Source organism: Syngnathus acus, chromosome 10 (genome assembly GCF_901709675.1).
Source record: "Syngnathus acus chromosome 10, fSynAcu1.2, whole genome shotgun sequence".
NCBI classification, from domain to species: domain Eukaryota; kingdom Metazoa; phylum Chordata; class Actinopteri; order Syngnathiformes; family Syngnathidae; genus Syngnathus; species Syngnathus acus.
Genome location: NC_051095.1, coordinates 23,604,485 through 23,628,079, shown reverse-complemented (window position 1 = coordinate 23,628,079; position 23,595 = coordinate 23,604,485). Strand labels below are relative to the sequence as shown.

Below are 23,595 nucleotides of genomic sequence, written 5' to 3'. Positions count from 1 at the left end.
TCCGAATAATCTCACAAAGAAGAGACGTCCGAAAAGGAAAATGATGCTAAAGTTTTTGTGGGCTACCTGGTTGTTGTGAGGCATCCCGTACAAGGCTTCCACCAGGTCTGCCGCTCGCTTTAAGATTACCTCCTACAATCAGGAGCGAAAAGAGGAGGGAGATTGATCATGAGTGTGGCAGCTGGAGGAGTTCAGTCACTTTCATTACATTTCACTAGTAGCATTATGCTGTGAATGCAGAACAGAGGCTGTACGACAGGAAGAGGGCGGTGAGAGCGGGCTAGAGGAAGAGAAATGGCTCTGTCCGTGCACTTTGTTACTGGCTGGGCAGTTTGGGAGCGCACAGGGAAGATACCGTTAGCCGTGAATAAAACATGAGCCTGTATCTCTTTATCAGTCAAGCATCTTTTGCATCTTCGGCCTCCTTCCTGCTGGATCATGTATCCCCTGCTCTTGGTCACATATCAATATAGCGTCACACAACATATCATCAGGCTGACAGGGATACAAGTCCCCTTTTAGCTGGGGCGCACCTGTCTTCTGACCCTTATTGACCTTGAGCATCTTCCACACAAATAGTCAGGCACCCACTTAGCGAGATAAATGTAGTTGCGCTGTGGAATGGAGTGGAATTTCCCATATCAAATATTTTTCCTTGCATATAGTCTTTGTGCTCGTTTTCCATCACTTACCCTCCTTTTACCCTCTTCGTTCTTTTCACTCGTTTAGTCTATGTGTGTCTCAAGGCAGTCCTTATATGTGCGTGTATGTGTGTGATGTAGACACCTTCAGCCCTACGAAACCCTTTTTAAAAGTTAATGTGCCGGGGCCAGGATATATGCTGGAGGCGCGACAACCAGAAAATTGCAGCCCCCTTCCCTTCTATGCTCCCTCGTTTCTTTCTCCCCCACCCCACACACACACGCTGTGCGTTATACCCTCCTCAGTGTATCCCTCGCTGTGAACAAGCCCCGGAGCATGTGTGCTCTCTGTTCCGTGACACACCGCCTTTCAATCAGACCTCATATCACACATACGCACAGACTCACACCCACACACACACACGCAGCCACACACATGTGGAGGCTGTCGAATACGCCCAGGACATGACGGGAGGGTCAGCAAAGCAATAAAGATTGTAGAGCGCTGTCCGAGGTGCTAAATTCACTCAATAATGGGAGCGCTGCCTCTGTGTTAACCTCCCATTACTAGCACTATCTGGGGGAGGGGGGGAGGCAAGGCGGCGGCAGTGGGGTGGGAGGTTTGGAGAGACGGCAAAAGAGGGGGACCAAAGAGGAGGCCCGCTCCGTGTGATTGAGAAATGTAGAGGCCCGAGTGAGGTAAGTGGTTCTTTAGTATGTATGCGTCGTTCCACGCCTGCTTCTCGCTACTTTTCCTCCATGCCAGATGCCTCCTAGGGATTGCTGGATAGGTAAATGGATGGATGGGGGGAGGGAGGAGGAGAGGAGGTAGGAGGGGAAATGAGGGAAGAGAGAAGCATTATGGCACAAACAGATCCCCAGCTGGAGAAGGACGGTGTTCGTGGAAGACGTGGGAGATGCCGCACTCCATAAAAAGGGCTCTCAGGGGCCTTCATCTTTTCTCCCCATATTTTGGGGGAAACATTGAAGCCAAACAAAAGCATGCACTCCATCTTCCCACCACATTACCGAAACGCGCATGTTAAGGGACTTGAAGACTAGAAATTGTTGTTGAGTTGTTGCGAGAGTGAATGGTTATTTGTCTATACGCACCCCACAAAGAGCCAGTCCGGGGATCCTAATGAGGACAAGCAATATAGATGGCTGGATAAGGTGTACAGTTTTCAGCACTCCAACCATAAGGTTCAAACATCTGTCTTTGATTGTAAAGGCATCAGCTGTGAGCAGCACCCACAGATTTGGGATCAAATTCATGTCTGGACTGTAGATGGTAAGTTTTTTTTCGGTTATCATCATTGTCTGGATCTGTTTTGTGTCATTTTCAATTGGAGGTATAGTGACGAGTAATGCACAATGAGTGTAAACGCCAAACATACATTTTGGAAGGGAAAATAGCTGCTTTAATATTGGCAGCCTTAAACTACCATATGTTTATTTCTGTTTTTCCTTTGTGAGAAGTTCATTTATTGATAAAACACTTTTCTAAACCACTTATCCTGTTCGGGGTCGCAGGGAGCTGGAGCCTATCCCAGCTGACTGTGGACAAGTCTCCAGTCAGTCATCGGGATTCATGTAAAATCAATGTTGATGTCGTTGTTTTTCTTTTTAAATTTCCAACATTTTTTATGTCAGTCTTCACTTTAAACCGTGTTTTTAAATCGCCACAGGAAAGATTTCTGTATGTATCTTTAGTGATTTTTGTGTAGCATGAATTTGCCCATCTGGCTAGGTTAGAGGTAATCCTTAATCAAGGCGTTATCATGTTGAATGTCTGTCAAATAAAAATAATTTGTGTTTTTTTTTTTTTTCCATGCTGTGTGTCAGCAAATGGCTGTTGACAAGCTGGCCACGCATACAGCAACCATCCTCTCCTCACTCATCTATTTCATGTCTCCTCTTCTTCGCTCTCTTTCCCATTTTCTCTATTAATCACTCTTTCATGGTCCAGTGGCCGGTCTACTTATCGGTCTCTCGTTAGCAAAGGGATCTGTCCAGAAGCTAAACGCGATTAGGCAGCGCTCCAGAGTCATTCTGATAAACAGATAAATGTGGTTAGCGCCGTGCTGCCTGCCTTGCCCCGCCGCTGTAAGGAGAGACCATTTCCTGGGCGCAGGGTCTCTTCCCGTAAAGTCAGGCCCGTCGAGACGTCAACAGGAAGGGGAACCTGATCCAGAGCAGAGCCTGGCCTCGTCTGGCAGGACGGTCACTCATTAGCCGGCCCCAGATCCCCTCCCCTGCACCACAACCTGAGCTGCTAAGCGCCGTCCGCGCGCTGCTCCTGCGATCCAGCGCTCCCTGCTTTCAAACTAGCGGACTATTAGCGACAGCACGGTGCAGCTGGACGACATCACGACATATGGAGACAAAGCAGGCATTTCCAGGGTTCATTAAGAATCTCCTCACTAAAGGTGCCTGGGGGAAAACTTTGTTCCTAATTCAAGATTCGGCTGGAAAAACAGGCAGAGAAAAGGCTTGGCTTGCACTGAATGGGCGCAAAAAAGTTGCCAGCGTGTGCCCCTCTAATGATTGAGGCCAACCGTTGAGAGGAGTGTGGTCAACAAACTGTTATTACCTAATAAAGGCACAAATCAATAGAGCTGAAATGAACAACTGGGCCTGCCAGCTACTGCTGTTCATTTAGAGGAGGAGGAGACACCATGGAGCGAGGGAAGGAGGGAGGAACAGGAGGGCGAAAGAAGAGAGATGTAGGGGGGTTAAAGACATCACCAGGACAAGTCCCGTATCCAACAGACATGACACACAACCACGGACAAGTGATTTCTTTATCTCCCCTCTACATCTACCTGGGCTCTCCATCTCCACCTCACGGTGACGTTTGCAGTGTGTGTGTGTGTGTGCGCGCGCCCAGGCGCGTGCATGTGCATGCTGCTCTGTGAAAGCGTGTGTGTTGGAAGTAATAAAGTCCACCCGGGGTTGACTTCGATCCACTGACCCAGCAGGAGGTAGACTGGACAGCTATGATGGATCACCTAACCTCCTTCTGCCTCTCTCTCTCTCTCTCTCTCTCGCTCTCTCTCTCTCTCTCTCTCTCTCTCTCTCTCTCTCTCTCTCTCTCTCTCTCTCTCTCTCTCTCTCTGTTTGTCGCTCTCATTTCCCCCTCTTTTCCTCCCACCATCACTCCCCCTTTGCCAATCTAAACGACCTTACGCACAGCGCCAGCATGAATAGAGCTGCTTGTGCGTTTTCGGTGCAAAATAAACTGCAGAAAATGACCATGAACGTGTAATAAAATGTTAATGTTCCCACTGCAAAGTGTCTCAGTGTCCAGGGAATACAGTCATTTGTCTGTATGTGAGGTCATGCTGCCCTTGTGGCATGTATATCCATACGCCATATGAAACTGTAGAAGACGTAAATACATCTCGGTATCAGTGTTACCAAGACAAATTGCTATGCAATAATTGCGTGTGGCAGAGCGACATGGTCACCGACAAATGAGAGGAGTCGTGGATGCATGGTACCTTGGGTAATCTCTCCTGGTCTCCAGGGTGTCTGGGGATGACCTTCTGTAACCTCTGGAAGCCGTAGTCTATAGTCGGCTCGTTCAGTGCTGAGCACAAACAAGAACAGACAGATGGGAAATTCAAATGCTTGATTCTTAGTAATGAAAACACGTGTGTGGGATGATATGAAGGAGATGAATGAGCCATTCACTTCTGCTGTTGAAACGACTGAATTAACCACAAGCGCGTATGAATATTGCAACATTTAGCACAAAAAGTGGGTGTTTCATTAGTCCGACCTGTGCCTTTGTTTGCTTGTGACGTAATGAATCTCTCTCTGTCACCCGCTTTGGCACTTAAAATGCCACGATTGAGGGTATTTCTGAGCATGCATGTGTGTAAATGTGTGTGTGTATGCGTGTGTTTGGGCATGTGTGTCCTGTGGTCCTGTGTTGATCAGCGACTAATATAAGCAATTACAGAGCCGGGTTCCAATATAACAAAGGCTTGATCGCTCCGGGGAACAAACTAAACACACACACACACACACACACACACACACACACACACACACACACACACACACACACACTCACACTGTGTACACAGAGAGAGTCAGATCATCCAGACAGCAGGGAAAAAGCACTCGCTCTGTATGCTGTGGTCGTGCTACTGTAATTGAATATGAGAAGATTTACCATGAATATTTAAACATTTGAATAAATACAATGAAGATCTGAGGCTTACAGTACAAACACTTCAGAGGAGGATTGTTGGATAAATGCTCGCCCCATATAATTAATTCCTAACGTACTCTCTTGCACCCCTTTCTCTCCCCCCCCACTACCAACAAGCCCCCTGCCTCATGTAATGTTTATTCCAAAGCTGCCCTAAAGCAATAGCATTGTTTTCAACAAAATACTAATGACTTTTAAATTCACAGTTTTAAATAAACTTAAAACCATATACAACATAGTAGTTCTTGATGAAAATGTCAAACAGCTTTTTTATTGGCATTCTAGAACACCAAATGAAGTTTAATGGTTGATGTTGAGTCCAGTGAGCTGACGCAAGCGTGGACATAAAAAGATGACTTGAGTTTGAAATTCCTGTTGTCAGAGCCAAATGGGTGGTGTGTTGGCGTAAAAAATACATATGTGAGGGATTGCCCTTATGTGTTTGTGCCGTCCGTCCGTCTGTCTCCCCTGTGGGTCACAGCTTGGACGTTTCCTGGGGCCCGATGCCCTGCTCGCCTCACATCTGAGCAGCCAGGCTGACTAGAAAAGAGGCCCCCAGAGGCTATGAGTACAAGCTGTCCTGCTGGACCGCTCGTGGCTCCTCCCCGAACGGCTCACTCAAACAGAGAAGCCGAAAACAAAGAAACGTGCAGGGTTGCTGCATGCTCTGTTTTGATGGCACATACGAATTTAGACGAGACATTTCAATCTCCCAATGGAAATTCTTTTGCCTGACACACCCAAATGAAAGCGAGGAGAGGTAACAGGCTATGGAATTATATTGGAGTGGGTGGGGTGGGCGGGGGGGGGGGAGAAAGTAACTGCAGTGGAACCGCGGAGGTCAAACACAATCCGTTCTGGGACACTTGAGCTCCAGTTTGATTTCAAAACTTTCTCATAAGAAAAAAGTAAAATTGAATTGAACCATTTCCAAGTCAAACTGCCCCCCCCCCCCAAAGAAAACACTGCCATCTGTACAGGCAATGTTTGAGGGAACAGAAGTGAACAGAACTTTTTCTTAACTTATGACTTGAAAGGGGAGATCAGAAAATTTCTAATTATAGGATGGGCTACAGTATATATAGAAGTTTATGTAAAATCTGTAAAACCTTTGATAAAAATGTTGTGATTCTGCTCGAAGACGACGTTACCCATCCTTGACTTCTGTCTCCTGTGCCTCATAATGTTAACTTGAATTTTAGCAAACAGGCGGTCATCTCCTGCCTCAACGTTGCATCATCTATGCCTGACATACTTTTGAAATAATCTCGGAACACACTTTGAATTGCAACTCTGCTTACTTCATGTAACGTACAGTATGTTTTTCCCACATGTCAGAAATAGGTCGTCTCAAACATGTTGAACTAGTTTTCAAGGCGCATTTGTTCTAAAGATCTTGGGCAAATACCACATTTTACTTCTTCACTGATAAGCTTCATCACATGATCACATACTAATGAACCTAGTGAGAATTGTGTCTGAGATCAAATATTTGACATTCCCCATTCAGTGACTCTCTATGTCAGCGGGTCTCGAACCTGCAGCCCCAGAGCCAGTTGCGGCCCGCAGGATGACAGTTAGTGACGTGTGTGTGTGTGTGTTTTTTTTGTGGCGTTGTTGCCCTGAGCGTTTCTTCACTTATGGGCTACCATAGGTCAAGCTCATGACAGCTTTCGGCAAAACGTAATTCTGAACTGACATCAAGTGGAAGGAAAAGACATCCTGTCGCCGAGTCCCTGTCACGTCTTTATCAAAACCTGCTGTGAAAAGAAGGTTGGGGACAAGAACAGCCAATTTCGGAGCAACCTGACATGTCTTGAATGCACAGAGAAAGTTACAGTGCTCAAGACATCTGATGTCATGATTCAACTAGACATGCTAAGGAGTACGCAAAGTACCAGTGGACTATTATTAATAAAGGTTGCTTGTGCTTTTTTGAACACATTTTTGCAGAATACTTGATGCAGCCCAGACACACCCAAACCCCATCAATATAGGTTGAGTTTGAGACCCCCCCCCTCTATAATCTTAAAAGGCAGGATTTGCGTTCAATTAGGCTAAGTGGCATCGGGTAATGGCTCTCACAAAATTTTCATCTGAGACGCATTTATTGTTATTGCTGACTTTTTTTAATCAGTTCTTCACAATGTGGCAGATGAGTCTCAAATGAACACTAAGAAACTCAAAAAAATGCAAAATATACAGAGATAGACCCCATAAATAAAGAGGCAATCTTGGTAAATGAGAGAGGAAGTCATATTCTCTGCTTGTTTGCAAGGACCATAAAACAGAAGAGGGGTACATGTGCAGGGCAACCTGGTGCAGCACGCTCTACCTGGCGCTGGCTCTTTGGGGATTTTTCACTCATACATCTTTTTCTCGATATCCCCCATTTCACATTGGGAATTAACGCTGGAAGACTACAAGTGGATAGCGTAAGCGAGCAGGTGCAGTCCGGAATTCACGGCACACTCTCCTGTACAGGTATATTTATAATCTTTAGCTGTCGCTCTCTAGAAGAGCAAATCAAAGCCAGTAAAACATAAATGCCATAAATAAATGAATAGATGAGCAACAGCCCTGGACTGGAGGGATTCACCTAGCAATCACCCACATCAGATCAGATCAATGCTCATGGAAATTTCATGAAGCTTAGAATCTACACCGCTTCATATTTCACTATAATAACCCACAGAGCCGCAGGGGGAGAGGGACGGAAGGGGTGAGCGGGGGTATGAGGAAGAGGGGAGGAAGACAGAGGTGGGATGGAGAGATGGAGGTATGCGCTGGCGGAGAGGACAAAAGGGAGGAAGCAGGGTGTTCGAGGGCTGGGGGACTATAATTGAGAGGTCACATTTTCTTGATTGTTACCCAGAGTGGAGGAGCAAAAGCTGGAGAAGTGGGAAGGCAAGTACGCTGTCCACCGGTCCTGCGCCACAACTCATGCAGCCGGCCGGGTGAGCGTGGACTTGCGGGGCTAGCTAATTGGCTCTGAGGCTGGCTTTTAGCGCCTTCTCGGGCCCTCAAACAGCTGATCATATCACAACCCTGCGTGTCTCTGTCTTTCTCCCTCTCAACTCATTCGTATCCCCCCGCCCTTTTGCGCCCCCCCACCTTCTACAGTCTCCAGTGCTCAGGTGTGATCTCATAAGCGCTGCTTGGCGATCGATGCCGCCAGTGGCAGGGGGTTCAATAGCCCTGAATTACGGCTTCATTTCTCCCCCCCTACACACAGATGAGAGCTGCCCCCCTCAGCCGCCACGACGCACACACCTCCCACCCTCTACTCGCCATCCAGATCAATAGCCTACAATCTAATTTTTATCCATTTTTCCATAAACCCAGAGATTGCGTTTATTTGGAGAATCCGACAAGCTAAATAAAGCATTGCTTGAAAATGTCAAGGAGACTAATGCATGGCTGGAAATTCATACAGAGAAAAGAGATGAGTGGAGGTTTTTGCTCTTAAAGCAAAGGGGGGGGGGGACTGGGAGGAGATGGGGGTGGAGGAGCGCTAAAAGATTCTACAAATCAATTGAGGTGTGGAAGCTACTACAACCTAAGCTCTAATTATCTGTTGCAAAAAAAAAAGCAGCGCATGTCATCAGTTAACAACACCTGACAACGTGGATCTTCAGTGGGAGAATGCAAATTCTGCAAGTATGGATGAAAAGTGCGCGCTCGAATTAAGATACAACAAAACACAGGGAATCATTTCCCTCGGTGTGTGCTGCTCATTTCAGCGGGAACCTACATTCCAAATTCATTTACATCATCATCATGGAGCAGATGCTAGTGTAATAAGAACTGAGCATGCTAAAGAGGGAAGACAAGCCACATGGTGCAGAAAATTAATCTCAATCTCAAATAGAGGTGTGAATTTCCTTGCAGTTAAGATGGCGTGAATGTGAACGTGCGCCGCCATCTCAGCTGGCCCTCCGTCTCCAGCTGGAGGCCAGCCGTTTTAATCAACAGCAGGCCTCCACCCAAGCTCAATAAAAGACAGCATTCACAAATAGGAGCAAGACAAGTAATTGATCTCCTCATGCTCGCACCCCACTTTTATTGCCAGATGACTGCATGCTGCACTTGAGTGTCGGGGATGTGCGCGCGCGTATGCGCCTCTTGTATCGCATGTGCATATGAATGAGGAGTATATCTGGGAGTCTCGGTTTGGGGAGAAAGGCAGGCGGAGGATTTCCACTCTCATTATGTTCCCTTTTGCACAGGCATTATTGATGGATGCCTGCATTGGCACCTGCACTATTTAATGAGATCCAATACAAAAGCTGTATCAAAAATTCTGCCACAACAAAGATAATAATGCTCACTTTTGATTGACATTGACGGCGAAGTAATAACTTAACACTCTGTTTAATAGTGCAGCTGTAGTTTGCAGTGGTGGAGAACTGAACTCAATCAAAGTGAGGGCTCTGTCTTGTATTTTGGAGAGGTCAAATATGCATGGAATTAGACGACCGACGGCTTATAAAATCTTCCTTGATACTGACAGTAGAGCCACTTTCAGTTCTGTTTTTCCCATTTGAGCCACAAGGGTTTGCACACATAGCGAATGTTGGAATTTTGTCTGGGTTCCTAAAAGGTTGCAAACAGTTGCTAACAGTTTTTCTCGTCGCAAAGAAATTTTGTTATTCCAAGGCACTATTTTCAATTGCATTGGATTGCACAGGTGTTTTTTACATGCAGCATGTCAAGTATTGATCTGCCATGATGATTTAAAATGTCAATCAAAAGCTAATAAAATATGTGCATACAAGGAGGTTTTTTTGAAAGCTCACCTTTTCTTTCTCTGCACTGTCCGTATTTTGTCAAATAAGCAAACAAGTTTGCTGCTCAAAAAACTAATTTGGAAGCCAGCGCAAAGATGAACAGAGATGTCAGTCGTCATCTCATCTGGTTTAAATTCAGTTCTTGACTTTTGTCTTTTCTTCTTTACTCTGCCCGCTCCTGAATAATGTCTCCTACACCTAATATCCAGCCAGCGGTGAGAGACTACCCCTAATGTTTGTCCCTGCGTGTGCGCAGATGCCTCCTACTGCACGCGGCGGTTGCCTTAATGTGAGCAAGCAGGACCTTTTAATATCAGCACAGACTGGAGTGGAAGCACTAAGCAGACAAGGCTGCATACTGAGGAGGGAGGGATTGCCTTTTGAACGACATGGGCGATTCATCAATTTCCTCAATCTGTGGCCAGCACCTCTGTGCCACACACAAAAACGTGGACAACGCTGACATTATTATTATTATTACCGCCTTATATTGCATGGAGAAAAGAAAAGAGAGCGCTTCGCTGATGAATGTTATAAAGACAGCAATCTGGTTACAGGTGATACACAGCCAAACATGTAATGCATTTATACAGGGTGGAGAGTAGGGAGGGGGGGTAGCGACTGGGGTGGGGTGGGGGGTGGGGGGCAATGACCTGATAATAAGAGCGGAAGAGAGATTAGGGGGGATCGAAGCCCCAGAGGTGGGTAAGGCAGAGGCCAGAGGAGGGATAAGGGGATAAAAAGACAGAGGAAGAGCAGAGCATGAAAAACATTCTTTTATTCTTATCAGTGAAGAGCTTAATTGCCTTTGATGAGTCTAATTGGAGCTTTCTGAAGTCTAATGGCAGAGGAGTCCTCAGAGACAGCGGAGAACACATTACAGTAATGGCTTCTCTACCAATCTATTCTCCAGCAAAAGTCCCCTCCTTGTCTCGTCCGTCCTGGGCTACGACTGTGCCGAATGTTTGTGTTTGTGCATCAATGAGGACCATGAGCAGGACAAGCCTATGGATGGTGGAGTCTCTGTGTATACGTGTATGTGTGTGTGTGTGTGTGCAGTTTTGCAAAGTAGCAGTAGCAGCAGTATTGGGTAGTGTTGACTTAATTAGGTCTGTGTGCTGCTCGCTTTCCTATCCTCAGCAGAAGTTGATTAGCAATGCCAGCTGTCCCCAATGTAATTCGGGGTGTGTGTGCGGGTGCGCGTGCGTGCAATACGCAAGCGTATGTGTGTCTGCGAGCGGGGAACTGTGGTGACGGCGTGTTTGTGTGTGTGTATGCGCGTGTTGCCAGCTGCCACGCCGTGCTGCCAATCCTCCATGATTAGTACCCACTGGCAACTGGGTGCAAACTGGTGCCAAACAGACCCAGGAGGGCAACATGGCCCATGGTAATCCACCATCTCTCTCCAACGTCCTCCTGTTCGCATCCACCTCTCTCTACTCTCGACAATTGCTTTGTTCCTCCAAATGGTTAGCCCATCATTCTCATAAAGCTGGGTAGGCGGATACAAGTGGCCTCTGAGAGTGCAGACTGTGAAGAGGGCAAAGAGCAGAGTGGGATCCCTCTGCCTTGACACAGTTGACTGTATTAGTGTGAAGCTGCCAGTGCTTGGCAAATAGCATCATAGTGTGCGCGTGCACGCGTGTATGTGTGTGTGTGTGTGTGTGTGTGTGTGTGTGTGTGTGTGTGTGTGTGTGTGTGTGTGTGCGTGCGTGTGTGTGTGTGTCCCAGTGGATGACCTCTGCTAAATCTCACCTGTTGAGATTCTTCAATACGTCTCTATAGAAGCTAAGAGGCAGAAAGGCGATGAATTCATTCACAGGGGCAAATTTTGAGTAAGAGAATGTGACAAGGTGAAAGAGTGGAGGGCTGGTGAAAAGATGGGGTGTTTATGCATACGCTTTCCACATGTCTGGCACATTAAAAGGCACACACACGCACACACACACACACACACACACACACACACACACACACACACACACACACACACACACACACACACACACAAACCCTACGCACATTTATAGGCTTGGCAGAGTTGAGGTCTGTTGGACAGCTCTGGCATGGCAAAGTCTGCCCACCCATCTGCCCTCTGTCTTAGTAATGCAGTTAGTGTCAATGTGCTGGTGTGTGCCTAGATTCCCTTCACACATACATGCTAGCTCAGGAGGCCAATTGCCGCCTTTGCCACAAGTATGCAAACACGGACATGGATTCTGTCAACGTATGGTATTTAAAAGACATACCAAACGTATGCCAGGGACGCATCCAGCGCGCTCACACAAATGTGATTTTGTTAAATGTTGGCACTTCCAGCAGGGGCTTAGATGCTAAATCCATCAGTAGTTCAGATTACGGACAGATTTATGTGATTCACATTCTCCCCAGAGACCTGTGTCCACGCGTCGGTTAATCACTGCTTCACATTCACTCTCCTTGCTGCTCTTTTCACTGCGTGGCTATAAATCTACACCGATACGTTTCGATGTAACACGCCTGCTATTCACATCGTCAGAAATCACACCTTCTGTATGGATCGCTCTCCCGCTGGATCCTGCCTTCGACAGGGTTAAATCTCAATAATCCCACTAATCAAAAGGTTAAACCTCCCCCTGACCTTTGCTTGCTTCATAAAAGACAGTAAACACATTCCTTCCCTGTGTCAGTTGTCCTACTGCATTATTCTTAGCCATGCTAAGGCATATATTTTTTATAATCAATTAATTAATGAATTACCGCAATACCTTCATCAACTACGTTTTTGTCTGAACTCCTATGAAGGAGCAAAGTTGTATGATACTGTGATCCAGCACATCCATTATAATTACACATGAAAATGAAAGAATTGGTGCGCATCGGTGCAGAGGTTATACCTGTGTAGATGAAGCGTCCAGGTGTGCCTTTGCAGAATTGCTTGGATTTGTAGGACAGCGTGACCTCTACCACCCCCGGGATGTGTCTGGGTGGAGTCTGCACTCGGATGGCATGTGGGGTAATCAGCTATTGGGAGGCAGAATAGGCAGAAATCTCATTAGGATGAATTCACTGGCAATGGTAACTGGCAATTCAATATTGCATTATTTTCCGAGTGGTAACGATAGTATCACGAGGCAAAGATTGAATGACGCCAACGTTGTCAAATGAGAAGTATGAGTCACAGAACTGAGCTTTTCTCCCCTTTTAGATATTAAAATAAACAAGAAATTGAAGCAAACAAAATGCTCTCTTTATTTATTTATTTATTTATGTATTTATTTATTTATTTATTTATTTATTTATTTGGCACATTAACGCTTCATGGTGTGGACAGAGTGAAATTAATAATTCGAGCTGAAAAGCCTTCTGTTTATTCTCTTTTGTCTTTACATAGCAAGAAAAATGACGCAAAACAACTGAGTGCTCATGTAAGACATAATGAGACAAAGATAATAGAGTGTTTCATACAAAAAGAAATCCTTTTGATGAAGGTTTTTCTTTATTATATTATTGTTTTTAGTTGGACACATCACCTCCAAATCAGTTTGCTCTTAAGGCCTGAGGTGAATCGATAAAGCCCAAGGCGATGTCATGCTAAAGATGGTTATGGTTGTTGACACGGATCTTTACAGAGGACTTCAAAGGTGGTTATGTGTATGTGAGAAAGAAAAAAACCCTCTCACTGCAAACATCTATTATGCCGCATAAGTAAACGTATGATAAGCTCATCCTTGCTGCCCCCTTGTCTCTGTGTCTGTCAGCGTTGGCTGTCTAGCTGCCGTTAGCTTACATTAAAGCGCCACGGTGTCTTTAAGAGGCTCACTTAGTGTGGCTGATGGGCCCACTCGCCGTGCGTGCGTGCGCGCTGAAGGCTCTTTGAAGGAGGAAAGCGGCAACAAGACAAAACACAGATGAGACCTCGCTGAGTGCTCATTTTCCGCATCCTGTGTCGAACTAGCACTCAAAGCTAGCGGCGCTCAAAAGCTATCAGTGCTCCTGCCAGCGTGCAATGCATGTGTATGTGCACGTGTGTTGTTCAAACCATCTTTTATTGCTCACTTAACTAGGCTTTCATTCTGCCATTGTCTGACCCCCACTCACGTTCCTGCGTGATAATATAGGAGCTTTTTATAGAATAATTCTTTTACTAAAGAGAAAGCTGTTTGGCTGCGCTGCTCGCTGACCTTCAATTTCTCACATAGACTGCATTTACATTTTTGTTATGTGGCAGATGCTCCTTGCAAAGTGATTCATACGCTACGGCGTGTATGCTCCTTAGATACAAATTTAACAAAAGATAGACTGGGAGCCGCACATTCAGGTATTTGACAAAAATAAGATGTGATATCAAGGAAGACAAAAGGCAAGGAAGCTGCTCACTTTCACGTGAATAATTAGATTTTGGGCAGTTATTCCCATATTTTTTTTTTATTTAAACACTTATCACATCTAATTATTCCTAGTTTAGCTTTTCACACAAACACAACCTTTTCTTAAAAAAAATGGGGCATGGTTGCTTTGTTTTGTTGCAGTCACGCATGGGCTTGTGTATTATGCTGCTTGCTTCATACTCAAGGTTGCAACATTTGTGTGTATTGGGATGTGTTTTGACAATGAGCCTTGGGCCAAATTCACACAAAAACTGGTATTTTTAAAAATAGATAAGTAAATAAAGCACATTTTTATGCATTATGGCCTTGAGAAAACAGAATAACTAGGGTGAGACATTTCACTAAACTAAACTTTTCAGCTTTCATGTGTTGACTTACCTTACTATTTATTTTTATAATTATTTTAATGGTGGAAGAGATGGATCATCACGTAAACTAAATTCAAGAGTGACAGTTATATGTAGCTCTGTGGGTGCATGTCGCTTAGCTGAAAAACAGTGACTTGTTTTGACACTCATTGGTTAAGAATACGCGACAGAAGATTTGTATTGCATTGCAGTAAATCTCAAGCTGGTGATTAGGTTTAATTCACCCCACTGTGACACAAATAGGGTTGCGCTTTGGATGCATTCTAATAGTCAGTATGTCTTCGACATCTAATCATTTGTCAATCAGGAATTTGACAAAACAGTGATTTGTTTGATTTGTGTGTCATCTTGCTGACAAACTATATTGACGTTTTATTGTGTGGTGTGGTTTGAAATCTTTCAAGAGAATGTACTGGAACTTGTTTCCATCAAGTCAGGATGAATGGACCCCAAAGCAAATAAGGGTGTTCCTAAAGCGCAAACAATCGGTTATATCGATAAACATGATATTGAGTTAAAATCCATGATTTCCTTCTTTATAGATAACGTAAGTGTATTTATCTTTCATACTAATTGCCAACAATTTGTGGTTTGAAATGAATTTGAGAAACTAAATGTTTGTGGGCTGCTGTTTTGATTAACGAAATACAATTTACTACATGTTTTTCTTCCCTTGTGAAAAGTGCTGTGTCAGCTCTCATGTGACAAAATGGTGACTAACCTCGCTCCAAACCAACATGGTGCCAAAAATGACCTGCAGGCCGTCAAAAAAGTTGTCGCCGATGATGATAACTGTAGCGCCCCCTGTGGTCCAGCCTTCACTGGGGCTAATGGCTTTGATGCTGGGGGTTGCTGCAAAGACACAAAAGATGAGACGTTAAGTAACCTAATGACAAGCCCATAAAGGTCTCTGCTGTTGGCATGGCGGCAAAGACCTTTATGGATATGACACATGTAACAGTCCCCATCTTCACACACACACACACACACACACACACACACACACACACACACACACACACACACACACACACACACACACACACACACACACACACACACACACACACACACACACACACGTTCACACACTACCTGCTCGGCCCATCTATCCCAAGGGCTGAGAGCAAGCGAGGAATACTAATCAGAGTGATTATACGCACCCCGTTATTAAACATCACCCCTGCCCCGTGTGTGAGGGCAGCAGCGGTGTGCTTGTTTTATGACACGTAGCAAAGCGCGAAGGCGTGTAAATGTCAGCTGTGCTGAGTGTCTGATCAAAGGCCACGCGACCGGGGAGCGGGGGCGACCCAACAGTAGCGCTGCCCTCAGAATACGTCGCCCTCATTAAGCAAACACTTAGCACTTGCTCAGCTATCTGCTTCTTGCACGCACTTGTCTCAGCTCTCAGTTGGTCAGCGCACGGTCGCCTGCGGTCACTCGGGTTTGGGTCTTTGGGGAATGCCTTTTGTGAGGTCTTTAGGGCTTACCTCGCAAACTGCACGGAATAACAACAACAAACCATATTTTCAATAACGAGTGCACCACTGTTCTTCTGGTATTATGGATTTAGAGATTGCAGGATGTGATTGAAGAAAAGAACAACATGGGGAAAATGTATGTTTATACAAGCTAAAGCTCTTTTTTTGCTTGTTAGACATGCTGTAATTCTGCAAAGCGGCATAATCCACTTTAGAGTAGGCTGACGTTTTTTTTTCCCGCCGGCAGCCTAGCCTTTGCTCTTGGCCTAACTCTGTGTTCTGTTGATCCTCCCCAACAAGCCGGAATGATATTTAGCCTGCCTATACGCCTGCAGAGATCAACATTCGGCAAGCGGCAATCTGGCTGTAATCACGGCCTAAGATGCCTCCTTTTCACAGCCGTTGATATTATGTGCGCTCCATGCGTGTGCGGATGTGTGTGTGTGTGTTTGGATTAACCAGATGGTGGAACGTGAATCCACGTGATAGGATTATACTTTGGGGTGTTCCTCTGTGCCATCTGTTCAACTCTATGCACTGTTATCTATTATCTTCTGAAATGAGCACCCCCCCACCCCAAAGTTGTGTATGCCACACATACACTCAACACGGCGGCGGATGAAAAGTGAAGGCAAAATAACAAAAAGAAAGCACGGTGTCTCCTTGCTTAGCATTTCATCTTTTCTTTGTACCATCAAGCACTCTTGCTCTCTCCTCATGTCACGGCTGCTCCCCCTCTCCTGTCAGGCCCTCTCTCTTCTCTCCTTCGCTCCTGTTGTTCCGCCTTCCAACCCCCATCATCAGGAGAATAGAAAATCACAGGGAGGAAATTCCCAAACAAATCTCCCTGACACGGAGCACATCTGTTAGTGTGGTGTGTCGTACTATTCTTTCTTTGTAAGAGCCAAGCCTTCATGATGACTCCAGTATGTCTTGTCTTTGTGAACTTTCCTAATCGGCTATGAGAGCAGGCCGAGTAGTCCGCAGCACCTCCGGAGAATAGTCATTAAAAATGCTTAACCATAGCGTCCAACCCTTATGTAATCTACCACAGGCCATCACACAAATCCTTACTTAGTTTAGTTTGTTTTTTTTCCTGTCATTATCATCCCCGAGGTTGACTTTCCTCAAAGAGAAAAAGAAATATGTTTCTCTTATTCAATCTCTAGGAAATTGAAATGAGAAAATAAATGGATTAGAGATTTGGGAATCAGTGCGTGCTCCCTAAATCATGTGCACATGTCATTATGAAGTATTAAAGGTTTTGGTCTGACAGTGCGAGTGCAATGTGCATGGGTGTGTTTAAAAACCTGAGGGATAGGGAGTGATGGAGGGCTGCGGGATAAAAGCGGGTCTCCGAGGAAATAAAGCCAGTGTTGGCTTTAAGCAGAACGGTCCTCATAAGATACATAGTGCTTATGCGAGACAGAGTAGAAGGCCTAGAGGCAGACACCTGAGGGGAGCCAGACGCATGGGACATACAAGAGACTCACTCGCTACCACTTTCTCCTCTCAGCACAATTTCCAAACACTACAAGAGACAAAAAGTGAGAAACACGAGGAACAAGAAAGATGGGAGGCAGAGGAGGGATTGAGTTCGGAGACAGACGGTGAGGAGGGGATGAGGAGTGTCAGGGAGGGGAGGGTGAAGACAAAGAAGTCTGATGTTATGTTGCTGCTTTTAGTACCGTGTTCCAGGTAGGACTGCGTGCCTTCCGACGGGTCCAGTCTTCGAGCTCTGCGCCCGTGTTTGGAGTTATTGTGCACAAACATGTTGTCTGACACTGCCAGCACGTGACCCTCCACGCTCACCGTAGTGGACACCACCACCTGAAAAACAGAAAGTAAAAAGGAATCGATTGAAGTGACAAAGAGACTAAAGGTTCATGGGACTTGGTCAGAGTACAAAACATTGAAAGTTTAATAATCCTAATGCAAATGTGCACCTTGATATATGTAAACTCATCTTCAAGTTTATACAGTCTAACGAAAGGGGAATAAAAAGTACTTTGTAAACTTAAATGGATGAAATCTCAATCTGAAACAAAATGTATTTTCTTGGCACGTGCACCAGGCCTCCTCAAACTACATGTAGATCAGTCATTACATTTTTGCATAATTCTAACCATTAACGAAGAAAAACATGCTGATCAATACAATATCTCAGCGGTAATTAACACAAATCTGGGTGATAATTTGAAGGCCTATGAAACAGATGCCTCTTCTTAAAAATTGAAGTTTTCACCTCTAATGTAGCCCATTTATCATTTTATGGTTAAGCTTATGCACATTGTTTATTGTCAATTCTCGGCCATTCGCTGTAGATGTAAACTGTTAAAACTTCTGTCATTCTTTTGTTCTTTTTTTGTGTGTCCATGTTGTTCCTAGTCAACAACAAAAATTTGGCACTCAGCCAAGTAGTGAATGTATTGAAACACTGTTGAGTGGTTTGAGATTTCAAATTGTAAGAACTATTGTCTGCGCACGGAGAGGAGTGACTACCGATGCTGACAATCATGTCTAGAGGAACGGCCGGGAAATCAAAACAACAAGCTGAAAGAGACTCTTTGTAGAGCTGGTAAGGAGTCAAGCACATCACGATCACATTCATTTAGCCCACGGTGTCAAACTCAAGGCCCAGGGGCCAGATATGGCCTGCCACATCATGTTATGTGGCCCACAAAGACACATTTTGTATCGACTTTGTGTCATTACTAAAATTACAAATGTCTTCACTTTAAAAAAAAATAGAGACATTGCTAGCAATTTTTATTACCATTCGTCCTTTTAAAATATTCAAAACATTTTACCCGTCTCTGATTTCAAAACTGGTTATTCATCAGTTTGTTGTTTTTTTGCAGCTTTATCATGCAGTCCATTTGTACATTATAGTCGCACATGTCACCTGAAAACGGCGCATGTCTCGTGGGTTGCCAGCATTCTTCAGACAGTTCTGGTTACACTTGAGGAAGAACTTGAGGAAGAACCTACGTGCAGAGAGAGGGGGGGGGAGAAATTAGTTGTTAAGACGGAAAAAGAGCACCTGTCTGTCAGTGAAACTACTGTGTCTGTGCTGCAAACATAAAACGCGAAGAAAACAAAATAAAGCAGCAGCAGTGGCAGACAGGGCTAACGCACTGCATGCCGCAGTCTCATCCATCAGTTCTTTATGACAAAAGGCAGTTTTGGATGTAAAAACTGCTCTGGGATATTGAGTAAGATGCTACCTTGTATATCCATCTTGGGGCTGCTGTCACAGCTTGCCATAAACTCAAATGGGCAGATGCAGCCCCCCCCCCCCCTCCTCCCCAGCAGAGCCCAGTGACGGAGGTTGTACTGTAGCTACTATGCAGCTCAGTGTTGCCATTCCTGCCGCTCTCAATCTCAGTGTGAGAGACCACATCAACAGCACCTGCCATGCATTATTAATAGGCTGAGATGGCAAGTATGGCTACCCACATCAATACTTAATGAGGGAGGGAGGGGAGAGGAGGCTGGGTCGGAGTAGTAAAGGAGGGTGTGTGCGTGTGTGTATGGGGGGGGGGCACACCGGAGGCCTGAAAAGCAGAAAGAGGATGGCTGGCAATTTATACATACACACCCCCACCTCCACCCGATTGCTTGAAGCCTGACAACTTCTTCCTTAACAGATACTACAGTAAATCTCTTCTCCACTTCATGCTGCTGCATTTGTCTGTCTCCCTGACAAATAAATCACACACATCGAATGAACGACTAATATAAATAACACTGTGAGCAAATAAACAGGAACCCTCAAAAAAGGGGATTTTTTTTTAGAAGAAAGGCTACATTTCCCGATCGCGCCCCTCCTCATCCTCCTTTTGAGGTAGCTCAAAGAAGTGCTGACAGCCGAAAGTGCTTACAATACAGATCTCCACCAGCTAGAGAGAGAATCGCTCCTTTGCTCAGCTTTTCCTTCTTATGTCTTATTTTCTCCCCTCTGTTCATTTATTACGGGTGGGATTCTGCACTGGGCAGCGTGTTCTGGAGCCAACTTGCCTCGGATATATAATCATGCACCGGCAAACGTGTCACGTGCACATATAGCAGCATGTCAAGTGGGACACGGTCGGGGGGGGGGCAAGAAAAAGACAAAGATAAATGGACAGAGCAGAGTTCCGTCTCATTTCAAGAGCTGCCCTTCTGCTGTGCGCATTACATGCGTCTGATGTAATTCGAGAACTTGTGAATTTATCCCTGACAACTTTTAAATGCATGACAGCTGGTTAGTGGTTGACGCTGTTCCTTAAGCAAAGAAGAAAAAAAGCCTTAGATGATCTGAATAACAAAGTGTCTTTTGGTGCTGCCTTTTTCTTCCCCCTCCTGCTTTGTTTGTGTTCTGATTTACAATCTTGTTGGTGCAAAGAAGATACACTTGATTTGAATGGAGGCGGCAAGGGGGGAGTAGAGGAAGAAACCGATGGTAAAAAAGGACAAAGTAGAGGGTATGCGAAATCCGAAAGGAGAAACAGACCACCCTCCTGTATATTTTAGAAGCTGTGGACCAATAGCTCAATAATTCATAAAGCTGAGAGATGGAGTTTTTTCTCTCCTTTTTTACAGTGGCTGTTGAAGCCCACAGGCTGATGGTCTTCTAACTTCCTTATCCACCAGGGGGTCAAAGGGCATCTTTGCAGACAGCTGCGGACCACATCCTCTACCTTCCTATCGGCACCTCCTGTTTAATTCATTGACTCCGATCTTTCCCCAAGTGTCCTCCTTTTCCTCCTCGGAGGCGTTTATGATTGCGGAATGATGCATAAGTGAAAGTAAGAAAGCTAAGGTCACTGCAGTCAGAGGTGACTAAATCAGCAGGTTAAATATCAACTTTAAGCAGTGGGGAAAAGAAACGAGACGGTGCTAGATATCGCCTGGGATACTCTGCGCAAAAAAAAGGCCAAGTTGTTACACTTATATGCCAGAGCGTCCCATACATGGATCATCTGATTCATTATTTACATGACTTAAGGTGTCTGGAATCAGTGGCATGGAAACATTACAAAACTGCAGCATGCTGATTCCTCGCTGCTCTTTCTCATTACCGCCGGGTGTCGGGGGACTGCGCACGTTTACAGTACACGGATCGACGTAGTGGGTGGGTGTGGACGAGGGGGGGTAAAGGGGCAATGCATGTTGATAGGAAATAGCAAAGAGATTACTGCAAGGATTTGTGAATAATCTGCTTGACAGATGACCAGTAAATATGGACAGAATGCTTATGATAGCCTATTATTTGAACTTTTACTTCATCACATTTTCATCCTCAAAACATTATTGTTGATCTTCTCCCCTGTGTGGATTTAACAAAAGGAACAAAAAATCAAAACATGAGTTGTTGTTGCTGGGTTGCGCAAGTACAATGAACACAAAAGTACAAAAGACACCTGCATAATCAAGTCGGATGCAATACGATTCAAGTTAAGCAAAAAACTGTTTAGCTCTTTCTTGCACTTTTTGAAGACTTGGCAAGGGGATGCCAAGAGAAAATAAATTACAAACTCTAGACAAGAGCTTTTATGGACTGACTAATTGTCGAGCAATCTAAAGAGGGCTCAATTGTTTTGGAATTTTACTGCAGTGTCAAGTTCTTTTTACACTTGGCTGATACATAATGTTAAAATGTCACTTTAAAACTACTTCCACTGGAGCATTAAACAAAGGTTATGATTATTTCCTATTGGAAAGAAATTTAATTATGTTCAGCTTTGGGGTTTACACAAAAATCTGTACTTTCATGAGTGTATTTTCCAGTGGGGTGAATTGGACTGTGCAGAACTGAGCAGTGTTTGAAATTTTTGTTTACATAATCCTATTCTAAATTTTCAGGCCTAGTACGGTTTGAAAAGCCTTAAAATGAACACTGTTACCATACATTCTCTACGCAGATTTTTGCATCTGCACCTAATTGTGGCCCCTGTGATGCTTGTTTTTCCTCCAAATACCTTGTGTTTGTGCTTCACACTCTTGCAGCTTTCACGCTGTTTTAACAGCACAGACTGCACAGCTACAAATATTACCTCTGCAAATTGCTTCACGGGCTGGATTAAATGAAATAAACCCATTGTAGTCTCCAATAATTACCCCCCTTCCTCCCCTTCAACTCCCAAATCCAGAAATGGCTGTGGAAGTGAATTTGTGTAAATTACTGCTCGGCCTCTTGACGGCACATGGCAAAAATGCGTAGCAGCGCAAACGGGTGAATTACGCACGCAGTGGAAGTGTACTGCTGTAGTCATTTAATGATCTCACACTTTCATCATGAGCTGGCATTATTTGTCACTCCGGAGCAATTAAACACAAAATCACCCGCTGCCCATAAAAACAAAACAAGGAAAGCAATTATAACACAACTTTTAAGTAATCCCTATAGCATCTAAATATTATTACTCTGGTAGAGCTAGAGAATGTCTATGTGATTAGCCAACAGCGAGCAAGCCTCAAAGGGACCATTGTGTTAAATTCTCTAATAATTTTCCTACATTAGTCACAAATGAGGAGAACAGTATACTTCCTTGTCAAATTTAACACGAGGGGGGGAACTTTACAACGTTGCGGTTTTATCTACCTCAGTAGTTCCACTTGATTCATCTTCTCCCTTGTTCTCATTGTGTTGCACGTCTTTGTCACATTTCTTCATTTCTCTCTCTCTCTCTCTCTCTCTCTCTCTCTCTCTCTCTCTCTCTCTCTCTCTCTCTCTCTCTCTCTCTCTCTCTCTCTCTCTCTCTCTCTCTCACACTCTCTGCGCTGTCAGTTTTCCTACAAAGCTGACACACACTGTAAGAATAGTGATGCCATAACTCAGCCTTCTCCGCCTCCCTCCATCCATTTCTGCCAAACACATCATCTCCACAAGAAAAGCTCTGTATCAGGCCCCTAATATGCTTCATGAGGTGTGTAATTCAGTGTGCTCCAGAGGGGAGCCATTTATCTCCAAGGTTAACTAAGTGACACAACAGCACTTCCCCGCGCCTGTTAACCACCGTGGGACATGTTGAACTAATCTAGGCAGGTAGAGGAATGGGACATCCTCCATTCCGCCAATTAAGTGATACGATTTGTTCAGGAAATCCATCCTAATGAAGTCATGGGCGCTTCAAATTAAGTGTAAATATTTGTAAGTACAATGTAGCGCCAGATCGGGGGGAAGGAAAGTGTCATACAGAATGTCCATCCTCTGTTCTCCGCATTTTCTTTCCCTCCTCTTGTGTGTCATTTCTCGTATTCATTCTTGGCTCTGCAACTCTCCACTTCCCTCCTTCCGCCATGCATCACTGACACTTCAACCGTGAGCCTGCCTGCCTGCCTGCCTTGTTTTCCTGGTGACCTGTCTGCCTTCCTGCAGTACATATTTAAGGCTGGAAGCGCGCACACACACATAAACACACACGCGCACTAATTTAGGGAGATTTATGAGGGGAGCCTTGCACCAGGAGCCACGGAGGCTGACCCCAGGGGTGTAGGGGGCCACTGGGTGGGGGAGGGTCCCTGGCTCCACAGGAGGGACATTAATAATCCAGAACCAGGTCTGTCTCTGGGTCTGGCCCGGGGCCTCGGACACTAACACAACTGCAGTGGCCCAGTTTAGATTGAGGCCCATGTTTAGATAGATAGATAGATAGATAGATAGATAGATAGATAGATAGATAGATAGATAGATAGATAGATAGATAGATAGATAGATAGATAGATAGATAGATAGATA

The 23,595-nt window shown here is 44.9% G+C and overlaps 1 protein-coding gene across 8 annotated transcripts in view; it reads right to left on the bottom strand.

Annotated features, from left to right (window-relative positions):
• The window catches only part of ebf1a (EBF transcription factor 1a), a 59,970-nt gene that overhangs the window by 10,959 nt on the left and 25,416 nt on the right, over positions 1–23,595 (bottom strand). For all 8 annotated transcript variants that reach the window (XM_037260951.1, XM_037260948.1, XM_037260947.1 and 5 more), the window contains exons 7-12: positions 18,778–18,859; positions 17,561–17,702; positions 15,113–15,243; positions 12,530–12,656; positions 4,145–4,233; positions 67–132 (exon numbers count right to left, since the gene is read on the bottom strand). In XM_037260951.1, coding sequence (XP_037116846.1) covers positions 67–132; positions 4,145–4,233; positions 12,530–12,656; positions 15,113–15,243; positions 17,561–17,702; positions 18,778–18,859 — 637 coding nt within the window. The remainder of the gene's footprint in view (positions 1–66; positions 133–4,144; positions 4,234–12,529; positions 12,657–15,112; positions 15,244–17,560; positions 17,703–18,777; positions 18,860–23,595) is intronic.